General features: G+C 47.1%; 1 protein-coding gene across 8 annotated transcripts in view; it reads left to right on the top strand.

The window, feature by feature from the left end:
• Nucleotides 1-19,724, top strand: part of GHDC (GH3 domain containing) — an 85,103-nt gene that overhangs the window by 23,691 nt on the left and 41,688 nt on the right. For 7 of the 8 annotated variants that reach the window (XM_078776937.1, XM_068114302.2, XM_068114304.2 and 4 more), the window contains exons 6-10: nucleotides 38-227; nucleotides 7,201-7,272; nucleotides 9,248-9,381; nucleotides 9,491-9,579; nucleotides 10,182-11,268. In XM_078776937.1, coding sequence (XP_078633063.1) covers nucleotides 38-227; nucleotides 7,201-7,272; nucleotides 9,248-9,381; nucleotides 9,491-9,579; nucleotides 10,182-10,400 — 704 coding nt within the window. In that variant the 3' untranslated portion in view covers nucleotides 10,401-11,268. Of the gene's footprint in view, nucleotides 1-37; nucleotides 228-7,200; nucleotides 7,273-9,247; nucleotides 9,382-9,490; nucleotides 9,580-10,181; nucleotides 11,269-19,724 lie in introns of those variants that run through there. The other variant, XM_068114306.2, reaches the window with a different exon arrangement.

The following is a 19,724-nucleotide window of genomic DNA, read 5'->3' as shown; positions in this document are numbered from 1 at the left end:
AAAACATTTCCAGACTAATCGTGCAGTTCCATGGCAGGACTGATCGGCATCAATCTGTGGCCGAGGTGCCCGGAGGCTTCCTACGTACTCGTGCCTCGCTCGCTGCTGTTTGAGTTCATTCTGGAGGAGAATGCTGGAGACAATGAGCCAGAAACGTTGTCCATAGAGGAGCTGGAGCAGGGCGGGTGTTACGAGTTGGTGGTGAGCAGTTCTGCAGGTATCTACAGGTAAAGCTATTTGTAAACGACCTTCCTCCCCCCAAATAAAATGCACTTCTTATTTCCGTCACGGAATGTTGATAGAGGTTGTTTGTTCACCCCTGTTTGTTATTTGCAAAATCGAAGATTTTTCGAGTATATTGGTTGGTCTTGTGCGTTATTCTGTCTGTTTGCCTGTCTGTCTGTCAATCACCTACAGGTCACAATTTTAAACTGATCTACACGAAACTTCACCAGATGGTAGAGTTGATCATAAGGAAGAAGCCTATTTTTGAGGTTAAAGGTCATCTTGAGGTCAAATTTCTAAAATTGCTATTTTTTATCCGATTTACTCGAAAGTTGAACAGCATTTGCACATCGAGTTACTGAATTTGGAAACCAACTTTTTTTTTAGGTCAAAAGGTCAACTCAAGGTCAAACTTCTAAAATTGCTATTTTTTATCCGATTTACTCGAAAGTTGAACAGCATTTGCACATCGAGTTACTGAATTTGGAAACCAACTTTTTTTTAGGTCAAAAGGTCAACTCAAGGTCAAACTTCTAAAATTGCTATTTTTTCGACTTCCGTTTCCGTTTCCGGTTCCGACTTCCGTTTCCGGTCCGGTCGTGAGAGGACGCTGGCGTCACTTGCTCGCCGCTTCTCTGACTGGACCATTGTCCGTATCTTGCTTTCCTGGTGGTCGTGGCGGATTTTTGGCCTTTGAGTCTTCCTCTGCACGGTCCCGGCTCTGCTCTGCTGCTCCTGGCTTCACCTGCTCGGCTCCTTCGCTATTTCCTCGGGCTCACTCTCGTGGGTTGTGCCGCCCATTGTTTGCAGCGGCGGTGGTGGCGGTTTGCCGCCGTGATCTTGATTAGCGGCGGCGGTCGTTTGCCGCTGCATTTGCCGCTTTGCCTCCTCAACCTTGGCCTCGTGCTCGTCTCTTCGCTCCTGTCTGCCCTCTGCATGGTCCCGGCTCTGCTCCTGGCTTCACCTGCTCGGCTCCTTCGCTGTTTCCTCGGGCCCACTCCCGTGGGTTGTGTCGATTGTTTCGCCTCCTCACCCTTGGCCTCGTGCTCGTCCCTTCGCTCCTGCTGGCATGGCTCTGCGGTACTCCGCCGCAAGGCTTCTCCTGCTTAAAACCCGCTCCACCCCATCATGCATCTCTGCAATCAAATCGAATGGACTCCTGCGTCGACCCAGGTACATTCACCGTGGCTCCGGTCGTAAGTTTGTTTATTTACAATCAGGTCACTCCATCCCCATCCTCTGGTCGGCTCAGCGCACTCCCACTCATCGTCCCAACACACCTGGTCACAACAACGCACAAAATCGCACCTCCTGTCTGCGAACCCTGGCCAAATCACCTGGATTCATACCCGCCGTACAAAACAACATCAAGCTCACCCTGTTCAATACCCGGTCCCTCAACAACAAATGCCTCATCCTGAACGACTACATCCTGGAAAATAAACTGGACTTTCTCTGTCTCACTGAGACCTGGCAACAACCACTGGACTACTACACGCTCAACCTCACCACACCCAATGGATATTCTTACATCAATAAACCACGCTCGGAGGGCCGAGGTGGTGGAATTGCCGTTATTCACCGACAAGACATCAAGACCAACCTCATCTCCATCTCATCTGCTCCATCATTTGAACACCTGGCTTTTAAACTCTCTGATCACACACAGTCAGTCATGGCTGTTGTCTACCGCCCTCCCAAACCACACCCATCATTCCTGTCTGACTTCTCCTACTTTCTGACCCAGCTATGTTCCCTCTCCCCCTCAATCCTCCTCCTTAGTGATTTCAATATCCACATGGACTCCACTGACTCCACGCTAACCACTGACTTCACTGATTTACTCACCTGCTTTAACCTCACTCAACATGTCAACTTTCCTACCCATAACCGTGGTCACATTTTGGACCTTGTCTGCTCTACTGGACTAATTTTGCACCATCTCTCTGGCTCCGACCTCACTCTCTCTGACCACCTAGCCATCACTCTGACCATCAACATCCCCACCCCAGCACCAAGGCATTATCGCACTATCAACTTCCGTAAGCTAAACGCTCTTTCACCTGCCTCATTCTCATCGACCCTCTCTGAAAAAATGTCCACTTCTCCCTTCGTTGACCTCCACACCCCTTCTGACCTCACTGACTACTACAACCACACTCTCTCCTCCTGCCTTGACCAACTTGCGCCTATAAAAACCAAAACAGTTTCTTTCACCCATTCTGCTCCCTGGTTTACCCCTGAACTCCGCCTGATGAAAACTCGTGCTCGCCAACTTGAAAGACTCCGCAATAAAACAGGTCTCACAGTTCACTCCCAGGCCTACAAGGACCACATACAACACTATAAAGATGCCCTCTCCCGCGCCCGCTCCGTCTACTACTCTCAAATTATCCACTCTGGCTCTGGAAACCCAAAAGCACTCTTCTCTGCAATAAACAAACTCCTCAGCCCCCCTGAACACCACCACCCAGTCATTCACAATAGACAACTGCATCTCCTTCCTTTCATTCTTCCAACGCAAAATTGAAAACATCTACAACAGCTTGACCACCGCCGCACCCGCTCCCCCTCAAACCACCTGCCCCCCCTTATCCTGCCATCCCCTGTCTCAATTCTCCCCAGTCTCCCCTACTGACCTCTCTGAACTCCTCATCGGAATGAAAACTGCCACCTGCACTCTTGACCCCATCCCCTCCAGCTTTGTCAAGGCCTCCCTTCCTGCTCTCTCTCCACTTATCATTGCAACAATAAACTCCTCCCTGTCTACAGGCATCGTCCCACCATCCCTCAAAATTGCTGCTGTTACCCCCATTCTGAAAAAACCTGGACTAAACCCTGACACCCTAAATAACTTCAGACCCATCTCCAACCTACCCTTTCTGTCAAAGGTTTTGGAACACGCTGTAGCCACTCAACTCAAACATCACCTCTCTGCCAATAACCTGTATGAAACATTCCAATCCGGATTCCGCTCCAACCACAGTACTGAAACTGCTCTCCTCAAAATCACCAACGACCTTCTCTTCTCCTCTGACGCTGGCAACCTCAACATTCTCATCCTCCTCGACCTCAGCGCCGCCTTTGACACCATCGATCACACCATCCTCCTCACCCGACTTGAAACCACCTTTAACATTACCGGCACTGCCCTCTCTTGGATTAAATCATACCTCTCTGACAGACGTCAGTTCATCTCCATCAATAACTGCAAATCCCCCACTGCTCCCCTCCCCCAAGGTGTCCCCCAAGGTTCAGTTCTTGGCCCCCTCCTCTTCATCCTTTACCTGTCCCCCCTCGGTCACTTAATCCGCCGTCATGGTCTCCAATTCCACTGCTTCGCCGATGACATCCAGCTTTTCATCTCCACCAAGTCCATCTCCACCGCCACCCACTCTATCCTGACAAACTGCATCACTGAAATAAAATCCTGGCTTCAAATCAACTTCCTCAAACTTAACTGTGATAAATCTGAAATAATCATCATTGGCCCAAAAACGCTCACCAAGTCCACCCATAACTTTGCCCTCAACATCGACGGTTTCCCAGTATCCACCTCCCCTCACATCCGGAATCTTGGCATCATCTTTGACCAAACCCTCTCCTCCGACAAATACACTAAACAGATCACAAAGACAGCCCTCTTTCACCTGAAAAACATCGCCCGTCTCCGTCCATCCCTCTCCTCTGTGGCTGCAGAAACCCTCATCCACGCCTTCATCACTTCCCGTCTGGACTACTGCAATAGCCTCCTTTATGGTTCACCCTCAACAATCACCAATAAACTCCAATACATTCAGAACTCCGCTGCCCGTCTACTCACCCATTCCCGGACCCGTGACCACATCACCCCCGTCCTTTACAAGCTTCACTGGCTCCCCATCTCCCAGAGAATCCAGTACAAAATCCTCCTCTTGACCTACAAAGCCCTCCATAACCTGGCCCCATCCTACCTGGCTGACCTCCTCTCCAGACACACTCCCACCCGCAACCTCCGCTCTGCTGGTACCAACGTCCTGACGCCCCCCATCCGGACCAAATTTAGATCCTGGGGGGACAGGGCCTTCTCCATCGCTGCTCCCACCCTCTGGAACTCGCTACCTCACACCATCAGAGACTCCTCCTCACTCACCACATTCAAAACATCACTCAAGACCCACCTGTTCAACACTGCATTCAACATTTAACCCACAGCATCTAACCCCTGACTATCTCCTCTCCTTCTCCCTCCTTTGTGCTTTGAATATTTCCCTATTGATTCTTCTTTTTTTGCAATTGTCTTTATGTTTTGCTATGCATTATGTTTTGCACTCTGTCAAAGCGTCTTTGGGCTCCCTGAAAAGCGCTATATAAAATAAATGCATTATTATTATTATTATTATTTTTTATCCGATTTACTCGAAAGTTGAACAGCATTTGCACATCGAGTTACTGAATTTGGAAACCAACTTTTTTTTAGGTCAAAAGGTCAACTCAAGGTCAAACTTCTAAAATCATTCAATTTTGGTGAAGACCTGGATCCGAGAATTATTTAAGTGATTCTTCACCACTGAGTGATGAGGCTAAAACTGATATACACTATAGCAAAATATCTCAAACAGTTGTGGACGGATTTGGACGAAACTTGGTGGATGAATTAGCTCAGTGACTAGAACAAGCCGATTAGATTTTGGTCAATATCCGGATGTTCAGACTGATGAAGGTATGCGCTCTACCGGATGCTGTTCTAGTTTTGTTATATTATCCCCTAATATAAGAGGCTAACCCCTGCTCGAGCAGGGAAAATGGCCTTAAAATGCCTGTTGTGTGTGTTGTTGTATCCCCTAATATAAGAATTATGCCTTCATTGTTAAAACTGTTTTACGAGTTTTCTTCCGAATGGCTTACAAAGTATGTGCGGACATTTTAAATTGTCATTTATTTGTATGCAGAATTATGATCAGAAACATTACATCCCCTTCTCCTTTCCCCTTCCCCTTCCTCCCTCCCCCCCATCTTGCCCTTAAAAAAACATTCCTTTTCAAAACCTTGGATCTGCCTCAATAATATTAATCTGCATGAATATTTTCTTCTGCACATGATTTTTTTCAATCGTTACTTCACACATGTGCTTATGAACCAATTTGCATTTTGTGTTGAGGCTGCCAGTGTATCCATGACACCCCAGACCGACACCCCGAGGCCGGCACCCCAGACCGACGCCCCCAAACCGACGCCCCCAGACCGACACCCCCAGACCGACACCCCCAGACCGACGCCCCCAGACCGACACCCCCAGACCGACATCCCCAGACCGACACCCCCAGACCGACACCCCCAGACCGACGCCCCCAGACCGACACCCCCAGACCGACACCCCCAGACCGACACCCCCAGACCGACACCCCCAGACCGACGCCCCCAGACCGACGCCCCCAGACCGACACCCCCAGACCGACGCCCCCAGACCAACATCCCCAGACCAGCACTCCAGACCGACGCCCCCAGACCGACGCCCCCAGACTGTCGCCCCCAGACCGACACCCCCAGACCGACGCCCCCAGACCAACACCCCCAGACCAACACCCCCAGACTGGCACCCCAGACCGACACCCCCATACCATGCCTCACCACGAAAATTTAACCCAAAGAGTAATCACGACGCCAGATAACTGAAGTTCTGCAATTGTGTCCAATCATAAACGGATTTTCACCAATCGGATTACAGTGCTGATTAGTCACATGCACAGTGTATAATCTAAATAAAGAGTAACACGGCACAATGTTAGAGTGTTCACCATTTTGAAATTTAATTTTGTGTTTGCTGGTGTCGAAGTCCATTTTAAATATCATTTTTCTCATGACTGGTTTTCTGTCACTTTGGCATTTGTGTGTAAATTGCAATGTTTGCATCTGTAGTTTCGAGTTTCATTTCACTGACCTCAAAGAAATGGCTCAGATATAGAAATGAAGATGAGAGGAAGAGGTTCCTGTGATGGCAGAGTCTAACTAGAACAGCACTAGGTAGAGCGCACACCTCCGCCAGGCTGAACGGTTTTGTATGCCACTGATAGGCCGGACCTGCATCCGGATATTAACCAAAATCTGATCGGCTTGTTCTTCTCACCGAGCCATAATATCCTGCTCCCAGACAAATAAATAAACAAACGGGGGTGAATACATAACCTCCGTCCACCTTTGGTGGCAGAGGTCATAAACATGAAGGTGTAATTGTTCAAAATGAGATCTATCTACCTCCCCTCATGCCTTTTCCTCTTACCCCTTGGCTAAATCATACTTAATTAATCTGGAGGGGGGCCGGGGGTGGGGGGGGGGGGTTGGGGGGGAGTAGTGTGGTGTGGGATTACACTATCAAATTTTTTTTTTTTTAAGCATGACATGTAATTATTAGTCCACAGCTTCGCTTTAATCAGATTGAAACGTTTTGTAGGATGGCCGAGACATGTGTGTACGTACTCACCACAGAGATGTCCATGCTGCGTTTGAATCTCGACCGAGCTATAAACTGGCAGCCTGGTGTTTCATATGCAGGATGAGGCATCAACGTGTGCACGTCCATCGCTAGAACGTTGGGACGGAAGATCTGCTGGTCTGTTAACCCTGGTCCATGGATGTTATAGATGTCACGGTGTCTTTTGCGAAGAGGAGTCATGTTATCACCAGCACCCTGAACAAATTACTAATTTCCACTCTAACTTACCTCTGGCATTGCATCGGTGGCACACCGCTCCTCCAGCAATGATGTGAACCTGCAGCCACGTGCTGCACACTAATGAATGAGTCTGGTTAACGTAGTGCAGCAAATGGGATTTGAACGTGGTGTCTGCATCACGCAATGCGCACCAAGCACGCTTGCACACAATATTGAACATTTGTGTGTCTTATTTATTTTACAGTATATTACTATAATATATGTGCATGTTCATCACTGTAGTTTGTGGATATAATTTTCCCTGTAATTGCCGCTGTGTACAGGTGCCGCACTGGCGACATTTGTGAAGTCAAGAAATTCTACAATCAGAGTCCGGTGGTGCGACTGAAATACAGGTGCGCTGCACCCAGAGTTTTTCCCAAAAATAACCCAAAACTCAGCGGGGTATATAGATTACAGTAGATATGAGAACCATTGTGGACTCACTCACTGGCTGATACACCGTTACAATCGCTTTTTGTGTTCCTTCAGGAATGTGTGAGTCCACCAACAACATTGAAATTCCACATCCAAATATACACAAAGAATTAAGTTAAGCACCCCCCCCGTTTTTTTACAACCTCGCACATTACAAGTTTGTTGTCGTCAAAACAGTGTAATATACCCATGATATTGCTATATTTTCTGGAGAAGTGATATTATGGTCACATAAAAACATAACAAGCATGCCGTTTTCAATATTTTATTCTGAATAATTTAAGGTGACATTTTTTGGGAATTTTAGGCATATTTTCACCTCAATTTAAGTATGGAGCTATAGGTCCATCACGGACAGTGTGGATGACGTTTATGTTTTCTAACGTACAGTCATTGTTCTGAGAAGACCTCTAGCGATCTTTGCGTCAATAACGTGTGTAGGACCCACGTGATCGGATCACTGACTCAACCAATCACTTTTTTTCACTTTGATCACTCACTTTCATCAATGGATAATTGCTAATGTCATACCAATCATTATTTGATCTCACATACCTTAGAATATATGCCAATGTATACATATACACAAAGAATATATATTAGGGGGTGCTTACCTTAATTCGTTGTGTAGGGGTGCTTAACTTAATTCTTTGTGTATATATCATGGAAAATACATTTGTAATGTCGTGAAGTAGTAAAGGTCAACTAGTAAAAGTTAACATGTCAAAGCTTTCCCATTAATAAATTTGTATTTGAACTTGCAGGATGCCCGTCACACATAGTAACAGACCCGTAACGATGCCCGTAACAGACCTGTTCTACAAGGAGTCGAGAGGGGAGATGTTTGGCCCTTGACGCCGACATTCCAAAGCACAGGCAGAGACAGGTTGAAGAAACTACACAAATTATAAAACACCGGATTACTTTTCTCGAACTCGGACATGATGCACTTTCAAGGTGAAAAAATCAACTTGAAGTTAAATTTGGCAACTTTGTCGAACTGTGCTTAAGGCCAGAGGGACTCGATGTTAAAGTAGGCCACCCAGGATGCTTTAATAAAGTAAATCTACGCACGGAGTCACCGGCCGACACACAGACCGATTGATATTCCCTTTCCTGCCCCTTCGGGAATGGAATTTTTTTGTCCTCTCTACGTTTTCCAATTTGCAGTTTCTGGATGCATTGGTAATCAATTTGAAATCAGAGCTAATTTAACCATGAGGGCAAAATGCAACTAATAGTATGAGGATGCATGGAAGAAGTTTCGGGAACTGAGTGGCGTGCTGACGAGGATGGGAGTGTCGTTGAAGCTGAAGGGAAAGGTGTATGCTGCACGTGTGAGAAGTGTTATGATTTATGGGAGCGAGACATGGGTAATGAACGTAGAGCAGCAACGAAGGCTGGAAAGGGTGGAAATGCGAATGGTTCGGTGGATGTGTGGAGTATCGTTGAGAGAGAGGAAGACAAATGATAAATTGCGAAAGATGATGGGAATAGAGCCTGTGATGGATGCTGTGAAGAGAAACAGGTTGAGATGGTTTGGTCATGTGTTGTGGAAGGATGAAAGTGACTGGTTGAGAAGAGTGATGGAAATGAATGTAGAAGGAAGTAGAGGACGGGGAAGACCGAGAAAGACTTGGCCAAAGGTGGTGGAAGAAGAAATGCGGGCAAGGGGATTAACAAGGAGAGATGCAGAAAATAGGGCAAAATGGAGAAGATTGTCATGGGGACCGCAAGGCTAACCCCCGCTCTAGCAGGGAAAATGGCCTTAAAATGCCTGTTGTTGTTGTTGTTGTTGTAGTATGATGATGCAGAAATTTGCTATTCATGTCATGTGCCTGGTGCTGTCAAACCAATGGCCTTGTATCTCCCACCCTCGGCCTGCATACACAGACTGGACCAGGAGCTGTCTCTGCGCGGCGAGAGGACATCTGAGGCCCAGCTGTATCAGGCTTTGCGCTGTGCCGCACGACACTGGCGGGGATCCGAGCTTGTGGAGTACTGCGGAACCGAGAGCCGCCTACTTGGTGCGTCACATGCTCACCTCCTGGGAGCTCAAGCCACTGTGCGAATGCGTTGGGTAGTTTTGCACATCGATGCTTACACATAGTGACCACTTGGTTTCCTTGCTGTCAGGAAATGCGGCGGGAGCTTCCGACGCACACTACGTGGTGTTTGTGGAGCTGCATGGAATGCAGAACCTGACCGAGGCCCATAAAAACAAGGTGTGCATGGAGATTTTGCTGATTCTAACAATTTTATTTGCATTGCTCGAATTTAGATGTGAAGATGTACTGTGTGTATCTACACGTTCACCTCTTTTGTGCACTAGATGAGCATTGGGGCACAACCGTGATGTGCTGAACCGCTAAGTTTCCTTGTACAGACTGAAGAAGGCAAATTGATCAAGTGGTTTAACTTTTCAAAGCAACTTGATCTTTCTCACTAATACGGCCAATGGGACGATGCAGATAAGATTAGCATGGCTCCTCGGTTAAGGTAACACGGTAACAGCCGGAAGTCCTTGAGATTTTGAAAAATCGTTTGTTGGCATCTTTTGTCATCCATAATTTCAGACAAGTTGACCATCTTAATATCCCCCTCCAACAAGGCCATGTTCTAAAGGATGCAAGTCCTGCTGGATCCACCTCGACATGGCGGTATTGAAATGACTTTAGTTGTTCAGGAACGAAATTGATAACGATGCTGCACAGAGGGACAGATGGTACAGACGGGGCTGACGAGCCACCACAAGCTTGCTTGTGTCATCAACTCATTGTGTGCACACGTTCAACATCTTATCCCCTCGTGCGTTTATCCTCTGCAGTTGGATCAATACCTTCAGGAAGACTCTGTAACCTACAGGAGTCTCCGTAACAAGGGCAGCGTTGGAGCGGCGCGCGTCATCGTGGTGTACGTCGGGACGTTCGAGGCCTTGAGGGACTCTGTAATTGGACTTTCAGCTCCCAATACCAATCCAATGAGCGGGCACATCATGCGAGGACAAGACCAAGTCGAGTTCCTTCTGCAGAGATGTATCACCTGAGCCTGCCTTACGATTGCTGCTGCTTTGGCAACGGAAAGCGTTCGATTCGCAGGGAAGACGTTAATTTTTCCATCGGCACGTCTGAGTCGTGACTTGGCAAAGCAGCAACACAACTTTGATAGCTTCCTGGTTCAATCGAACTCTGTGCTCATTTCCATACCCCACACAACCCCACCCTTTCCCCTCTAACCTCCCCAACCACAATAACTCCGTTTATTTCTTTATTTTTTTTTAATTTTGTTGGCTCATGGTAATTGTTTGGTTGGTGAATGCTGTTGCATCTGTGATGCAGCCAAATTGGAGGCAAGAGTGTTTATGCGACGACATCCAAAAATGGCTACTTTGGAACTCTCTGGCCTTTCTATTTAGCTGACAATATGAACTTTTGGATTTGACTTTTGGGGCCTTTGTTTAATAATAATAAATAATGAGTTCCCTTACGAGAAGCTCAATGTCAGAGGAGGCCGTTAGGCCTGTAAGGCTTGCACAACGGTTGCCAACCTATAGTTGTTCGTCCTTACACTATCCCTTTGAAATGCTGAGCATATAGCAAGGAAGCAGCACGTTCCTTTATTAGTCAGTGGTATTCAGAGTGGATGCTTCCATTATGCCACAGAGTGTGGTTCTTTGTATACAAATGATACTTCCATGTAGATATAGCTCGCTGCCTTAACAATGCTGCCAAATAATGTTAAATAGGGTAACATGTCAGCGTATAGATACCCGAAACGCTTGATAATATAGATATAATACGGAGCATAATTTGTGCAATATACGTGTAATCACTACAGGTTCACTTTGTTCCACCATGAACCTTGATCAGTGTATTTAGGAAGTTACTACATGTAAATAAAGCCATCAAATTCGATTTGTCTTTGATGGTCAAAATATAGAACGCGAATGTAAGGAAAGGAAAAGGAAATTTAAGGAACGCGTTTTGAAAGGAAAGCCTTCCGATGCCATCGTCTTTCAGATGAATCCTTCAGACTCCTGGAAAATAATTTATTTCTATAAATGTTTTAGGCTTTCTGCTTCATCTCGTGGCCAACACTCAGCTCTACTTGTTATGAAAACGACTAACATGCCTTTGTAGTTTTCCTTGTTGGAGTTGGTCTTTCTATCCACTGTTTCCTTAAGTATCAGATGAAAAAAGAAATTGAAAAACGTTGAACTGTACCATCATAACTTGTACATCAAGTGCACAGGGCTGGTCACGTGATCTGAGTTGCATGCAAAAAATTTCTTTGAAAAAGAAAGATTAAGTACAGTAGTTGGCTCATAGGATGGTGTAGACTGTAGAGGTAGCAGACTTGCATTTCACAGGCCGCGTGATTCATCAATGTGTGTGCCATTCTTCAGATTGATGTTAAGCTAAGCGTCTTGTCTGCCAGCTTAAGTTGGTGGACCTTGAAGATCCCACATGTCCTTCGCAAAAAGTAGGAGAGCCATCACCGGCACCCTGAACAATTTACAAATCCCTGCCCAAACCAGCACACGGCACTGCATCAGCAGCACAGCTTCGCCCTCAGCCAATGATGCTACCCCACAGCCTTGTGCTGCAAACGAAGGACGACGACCAGTTGGTGTGCGTTGAAGATCCTTCGGTGTCTTTCACGAAGAGTAGGTGAGTTACCCCTCCGCCCCGGGCATCCTGAGCAAATTACAAATTCCTGCCAGAATCAACCTCAGTAGAACATCAGGCCTGGCCAGCCAGTTCCTGAAATATTTGGCCCAAAAGCTTTAACCTGCCAAACCCACAAAAAGCTGGAAATGATCAGTGTCATTAATGTTGTATGACAGTTGTACCTCATCCTGAGCAAGGTTTTTTTTTTATTTGAGCAATTTGTGTTAAATTTTATACCTTGACTCGCCAGCAGCAATGAACAAAAACCCAAACACACGGTCTCTCTCTTTATCTCCATCTCTCTTTCTCTCTTCCATAACAATGCACTCGCAAGGTGCTGCGGAAGAGATTAACAGGCTTTTTGTTTTCGAGAACATTGCATAAGTTGCCATCACGGTGAGGAAGCTGTTTGTGAGACCCTGCCTTCCAGGCCGGGATTTATGTTTGTTCCATATGTACATCTATTATATCGAGTGCATGAGAGGTATTGAAGTAGTGACTGGTACAGGTTCAAAACAGAAGGTGCAGTTTGTGTAAAGCACATGCTATGTGTGTTATATTCCTGATAAAACTTGTGCAAAAAAAACATTTATTTCTTTTTTCTTTTTGGAATGCATTATTTTGCAAATTAATTTTTTTTTTTTTGGAATGCATTATTCTGGCAATAAACCAGCTTTTGAAGGCTGCTCGGTTGATGTGTTCTGTGCCTTGGCTTTGTACCGAGACGTGTACGTCTGATAAGGGCTTGGCACACTTGATGGCATTGTGCCCTCTCTCTCTCTCTCTTCGTACCCCTTATTATACCATTACCAACGCTTTTCATGCTCCAAATGGAATGTTTTATCTTCATTGTTTGCTCCTTTTTATTTTCCTTTTACAGCAACACTGACCCCAAAGTGTCCGAATCCTATCAGCGGATGAGTTGATAGCCCACGCCCTCCTATTTGGATTAGAATCCTGGAAAATCACGGCAGAAATAGAAAACTGGACCCTTTCGTGTACAACAGCCAGAAGAAAATCTTGGGAAACTTCTGGCCTGACATGGCTGTGTAAGAAAAATATTGAATGGCTAACAAGGAGGAAAAACATCCTAGAAGATATTAAAATAGGGCCAATACCCCTGGGCGCTCACCTGGTAGAATAAAGCAGTATACTACATCATCGAAAGTTATTTTAAACAGTATCACGTTCTTTTAAACTAATTTCAATGGTTGCTAGGAGACAGGGCAGCATTTACAATCATACTAATGTAATCACAAAGCTTTATTCAACAAAAACACTATTTTGGGGGGCAACACCCCCGCACCCCCTCTGCGCTCCGCCTCAACCCCTGATTTTTGTCCCCCGTCGCACCGCGGAGCGAAAGGGGGACTATGGTTTTCCCCTCCTTCCGTGTGTGCGTCCGTCCGTGCGTGCGGATGTGCGTGCGTGCGTAAGCGAAGGACCGAAATCTAATTTGGTGTGTGGGTGCAACTAGGCATATGGAAGAACCCTATTGAAAATTAGGTCGCCACGTCAAAATCCAAGATGGCCGCCGCCATGTCTGTCTGAACCTTGTGAGTGGAATATCTTGAAAAATAAATGAACTACTAACTTCTAATCTGGTGTGTGGGTGTATCTAGGCATAAGGAAGAACGCTATTGAAAATTGGGTCACCACGTCAAAATCCAAGATGGCCGCCACCATATATACGTCTGAACCTTGTGAACGAAATATCTTGAAAAAGTCCGTCCGTCCGTGCATGCGTGCGTGCGGACGTGCGTGTGTGCGTAAGCGAAGGACTGAATTCTAATTTGGTGTGTGGGTGCAACGAGGCATTTGGAAGAACCCTATTGAAAATTAGGTCGCTGTAAGGTATCTCGACAAACTACGATCGATTGTAATACACGTTTATTGACTCTCCCGATACAGGCCCGATTCACTGCAGCGCCATTCGAGCTCCTGCGTAGGGATACCGCGTGGTTACGGTGTAGGGATACAACGGTGAATATTTGCAGCTTCATACATGACATCCTCCCCTTTAAGTCCAAAATTACCAAGAGCAATACGTGCTAGATTTCCAGAATTGACATTTCAAAAGCAACATTTCCAAAACATGTGAAAATATGTGTGCAAACGATTATGAAAATAATGAAAATACGTGAAAATAGAACATGTGTCAACGTGAAAATAGAACATGTGTCAACGTGCAAATAGAACATTTGTCAACGTGAAAAAAAACATCTTCAAAGATTCAACCGGTCGGGTGCTTTTCTCTCACGCATTGAGCGTCGTGGTGTACCAGTGGATACAGAGTCCGAGGTGATCCCTTTGGGTCGCGGTGTACCAGTGGATACAGAGTCCGAGATGATCCCTTTGGGTGGCGGTGTACCAGTGGATACAGAATCCGAGGTGATCCCTTTGGGTGGTGGTGTACCAGTGGATACAGAATCCGAGGTGATCCCTTTGGGTGGTGGTGTACCAGTGGATACAGAGTCCGAGGTGATCCCTTTGGGTCGCGGTGTACCAGTGGATACAGAGTCCGAGATGATCCCTTTGGGTGGCGGTGTACCAGTGGATACAGAATCCGAGGTGATCCCTTTGGGTGGCGGTGTACCAGTTGATACTGAGTCCGAGGTGATCCCTTTGGGTGGCGGTGTACCAGTGGATACAGAGTCCGAGGTGATCCCTTTGGGTGGCGGTGTACCAGTTGATACTGAGTCCGAGGTGATCCCTTTGGGTGGCGGTGTACCAGTGGATACAGAGTCCGAGGTGATCCCTTTGGGTGGCGGTGTACCAGTTGATACTGAGTCCGAGGTGATCCCTTTGGGTGGCGGTGTACCAGTGGATACAGAGTCCGAGGTGATTCCTTTGGGTCGCGGTGTACCAGTGGATACAGAGTCCGAGGTGATTCATTTGGTCTCCACGAAGGGTGTAGCGTTCGCAGAGGTTTTCGGGGCATCTGAGCCGGCTGGAGCGACCACGACGATCTCCGGCAGTGGCGGGTCGAACTGTTGTTTTGACTGACGATGCTGCAGGCTCTATCGACTCACAGTGACGGTAGGTTATGTGGTCCTGATGTCGACGAATTTCGCGGCCGTCCTGCAGGCGAATCACGCAGGACAGTGGACCTGGCTTCTCGATGATGTCCCCCGGTAGCCACGTCGCACCTGCACCAAAATTTCGGGCAAACACTGGATCTCCAATGTTGATACAGCGGCTGTTGGACGTCTTATCGTGCACCAATTTTTGATTAAGCTGGCTCTGATAAACGTTTGATGATATGTCTGGTTTGAGATTGTCAAGTGTCGATCTCAAGTGTCGTTTCATCAATAACTCAGACGGAGCTGCACCGGTTGTTGATTGTGGTGTGATGCGGTATTTGAACAGGAGATGAGAAAGCTTTGTTTCCAGGGTTCCCTCCTGAAGTTTCTGCAATCCGGATTTGATGATTCCCACGGATCGTTCGGCCAAGCCATTTGAAGCCTGGTGATGTGGGCTGACAAACTTATGTTTGATGCCGTTCCGACGTGTGAACTCGGCAAACTCGGGACTGGAAAAACACGAACCGTGATCACTCACGATCATCCTGGGCAGACCATGAGTGGCGAAACAGCGTCTGAGTCTTTCGATGACAATGGCTGACGTAGTACCACGCGTCACATCGGCATCAATCCATTTTGTGTGCGCATCCGTAATTATTAGAATCATGCTGCCGTTAATAGGCCCGGCATAATCGAGATGAAGGCGATGCCATGGTTCACTGGGCCATTCCCAGGGATGCAGTGGCGCTTTCACAGGTGTAGCTATTCCAGGTGCGCTGGCAGGGGTAACAATGTCGAACATGATGTTCGATATCAGCATCAAGATTCGGCCACCACACATAGTTTCTAGCGAGTGACTTCATCTTCACAATCCTGGGGTGACTAATGGATTTCATCCATGACCCTGGAACGCAGATTTTCCGGGATCATGACACGACATCCCCAGAGTAGGCAACCATTTTCCACGCTGAGTTCGTTTTTACGTGCTTTAAAAGCCGCAAAATCTGGGTCACCCTCAGGTAGCAAATGCCATCCAAGCTGTACAGCCTGGACAGTTCTGGACAGAACGGGGTCTCGTTGAGTATGAGTGCGGATCTGGCCGGAATCGACAGCACAATCTTCCAGATGATCCATCAGTGCGATAATGGATCCTGGTGTAGGCGAATCATGAACGGATTCTGGAAGGGGTAACCGACTCATGGCATCTGCATTTGTGATAGACGAACCGGGCTTATAACATATGGTGTAGTCATAAGCAGCGAGAAACATGGACCAGCGTATGATCCTGGGCGGTAGTGTGTCAGATGTCGCCTTAGTTGGACCAAACAGACTGATCAGCGGCTTGTGATCAGTGCGAATCGTGAAATGATGTCCAAGAAGGTACTGGCGAAATTTGCTGACGCCGAAAACGATTCCCAATCCTTCCTTGTCAAGTTGGGAATAGTTCTTCTCTGCCGGGGACAACGTTCTGGATGCAAATGTAACCGGTCTTTCCGTACCATCAGGCATCACGTGTGATAATACACTCCCCACTCCATACCGACAGGCATCGCATGTCAGCACAAGATCCTTCTCTGGATCAAAATGAACGAGAACATTGGACGATTTGAGCAAATCCTTAGACGTCTGGAATGCTGATTGTTCAGTGAATCCCCAGCTCCAGGAGACTCCTTTCCTCAAAAGCCGATAAAGGGGACCCAAAACGTCGGTCACATTCGGGATGTAACGACCATAGAACTGAAGCAAACCGAGGTATGACTTCAATTCGGTCACGTTTCGTGGAGCAGGAGCATCCTTGATAGCTCGGACTTTCTCATCTGTCGGGTGTAGACCCTCGGCATCAATCGTATGACCCAGGTACGTGACTGATGGCACCATAAACTTGCACTTGTCTCGACGCAAACGTAGGCCGGAGTCCGAAAACTTCTTCAGAACTCTATCCAGGTTTTGTAGATGTTCCGCGTCCGTATGACCAGTAACCAGAATATCATCCTGGTAACAAACGACGTTGCGTTCGGCGGCAAACAAACTGTCCATGACACGCTGATAAATTCCAGGTGCAGATTTCACTCCAAAACTGAGTCGGTGGTACCTGCACAACCCACGATGCGTGTTAATGGTAAGATACTGTTTCAAATTCTCGTCCAAGCGGAGCTGTAGATAGGCGTATTTGAGATCGAGTTTCGTAAAAGTCTTGCCTCCCGTGAAACGAGCATAGAGGTCTTCGATCGTCGGGATTGGATATTTATCCATTGAAGAACACTTGTTCACGGTCATTTTATAATCTCCACATATGCGGATGGACTGGTCCGATTTTATGACCGGAACGATGGGCGCCGCCCATTCAGCATACTGAATTTGCTCGATGATGCCCAGATTTTCAAGATGATCCAGTTCCTTGTCAATCCGCTCCCGCAGGGCGAAAGTGACTGGGCGAGCTCTGCAAAATATAGGATTGGCATCCCGGTCAACCCTGAGTTTAGCCGTATGTCCTTTCAAGGTTCCAGGCTCATCCTTGAAGACATCCGGGTACGTATCCAGCACATTTTTGGGTGTGTATGCTGCGGTAGGAGAAACGTTGGCTGCCCGGAGTTGATGAATGCTTTTCCACTTCAGTCGAATTATGCTCAACCAGGTCCTGCCGAGTAATGAAGGGCCCTTTCCAGGAATGACGATCAGGGGTAAGTGAAACTCACGGTTATCGTAGCCCATCGTGACGTCACATGTACCGCAGGGAACAATCTTCTCACCTGTATAGGTGGAGAGTCCATAGGTAGTAGGTTTCAGATGGGGTCGGTCAGCATCACTCCACAGGTTTGTGAAAACAGCATGGCTGATGAGCGAGACGGCCGCACCAGTGTCGACCTCCATTTGCAATGGTCGATTGTTGACGACAACAGTGGCAAGAAGAGGGTCCCGCTTATGGTGAGAATCAATATGAAGCAGGTCACACGATTCTGAGTTGTCGGAAACAGAGCTCACCTGGTCAAACTCAGGTTCCTCCGAACCGATAAACTGATGAATCTTCTTGTCAGCAGCTTTCCCTTTTCCCGATTTGCGAGTGATGCAAGCTGGAGCAATATGGCCAGTTTTCGAACAGAAATGGCAGGTTGCATCTTTGAACCGACACGTCTCCGGAGGGTGCTTTCCGTTGCACCGAAAACATTTGTTGTGGGCTTGAGACTGCACTGGCTTCTGACGCGGAGCCTTGTTCCAACGTTTTGGCTGAACATGATCGAACCGATTCAGAGCAGGGCTGGTACCAGTCGAGCGAGTGGCATCGATGCTTGTAGCGTTGCGTTCAGCACTTTCCATGGAAATTGCGGTGTCTCTGGCATTTTGGAACGTCAGTCTTCTCTCAGCAAGCAGGCGTCTACGAGTGCGGTCATCGGACATGCCAACCACCAGCAAATCACGGAGCATGTCGTCAATCGTGTCCCCAAACTCACACAGATGTGACATTTTTTTGTGGTGTGCAATGAAGTCTACGATCGACTGACCTTGCTGCTGTCTGCACATGTAAAAATTGAACCGACACAGGATGACTGAAGGAGATGGATTACAATGTTCCTTCAAAGCGGCCTTGAGCTCTGCATACGTGAGCTCCTGGATTGTCCGAGGCCGAATCAGGTTTTTAACGAGTGTTAACGTCACACCCCCGCAAACGGACGGAAGCCGGCCTTCATCCGGGCTTTGGTCGCGATGCCGTTCGCCTCAAAGTAAAAAGACAACCGCTCAGAATACGTGTCAAAATCTCCCCCATGAGGGTCGAATTCATCGATATGGCCGAAAGAAGTCATGGTCTAGCTAGATGTTTATCCTCGTCGCCATGTAAGGTATCTCGACAAACTACGATCGATTGTAGCACACGTTTATTGACTCTCCCGATACAGGCCCGATTCACTGCAGCGCCATCCGTGCTCCGGCGTAGGGATACTGCGCGGTCATGGTGTAGGGATACAACGTTGAATATTTGCAGCTTCATACATGACAGTCGCCACGTCAAAATCCAAGAGGGCCACCGCCATGTATGTCTGAACATTGTGAGCGGAATATCTTGAAAAATAAATGAACTACTAACTTCTAATCTGGTGTTTGGATGTATCTACGCATAAGGAAGAAAGCTATTGAAAATTGGGTCGCTACGTCAAAATCTAAGATGGCCACCACCATATATATGTCTGAATCTTGCGAGCAAAATATCTTGAAAAATAAACGAACTACTAACTTCTAATCTGGTGTGTGGGTGTATCTTCCCATAAGGAAGAACGCTATTGAAAATTGGGTCGCCACGTCAAAATCCAAGATGGCCACCGCCATGTATGTCTGAACCTTGTGAGTGGAATATCTTCAAAAATAAGCAAAGTACCAACTTCTAATCTGGTGTGTGGGTGTACCTAGGCATAAGGAAGAACACTATTGAAAATTGGGTCGCCACGTCAAAATCCAAGATGGCCGCCACCATATATATGTCTGAACCTTGTGAGCACAATATCTTGAAATATAAACGAACGACTAACTTCTAATCTGGTGTGTGGGTGTATCTACACATAAGGAAGAACGCTATTGAAAATTGGGTCGCCACGTCAAAATCCAAGATGGCCGCCTTGCGTCTTCCACTTTGTCAACTCACATCACTTCACCGACAGGGGACCTAGGCGTAACGCTTGTTTTTTT

Source organism: Myxine glutinosa, chromosome 4, assembly GCF_964187855.1.
Source record: "Myxine glutinosa chromosome 4, kmMyxGlut1.1, whole genome shotgun sequence".
Lineage (NCBI taxonomy): Eukaryota > Metazoa > Chordata > Myxini > Myxiniformes > Myxinidae > Myxine > Myxine glutinosa.
Note: the sequence above shows the minus strand (reverse complement) of the source record. Positions and strands in the feature narration are given on the sequence as shown.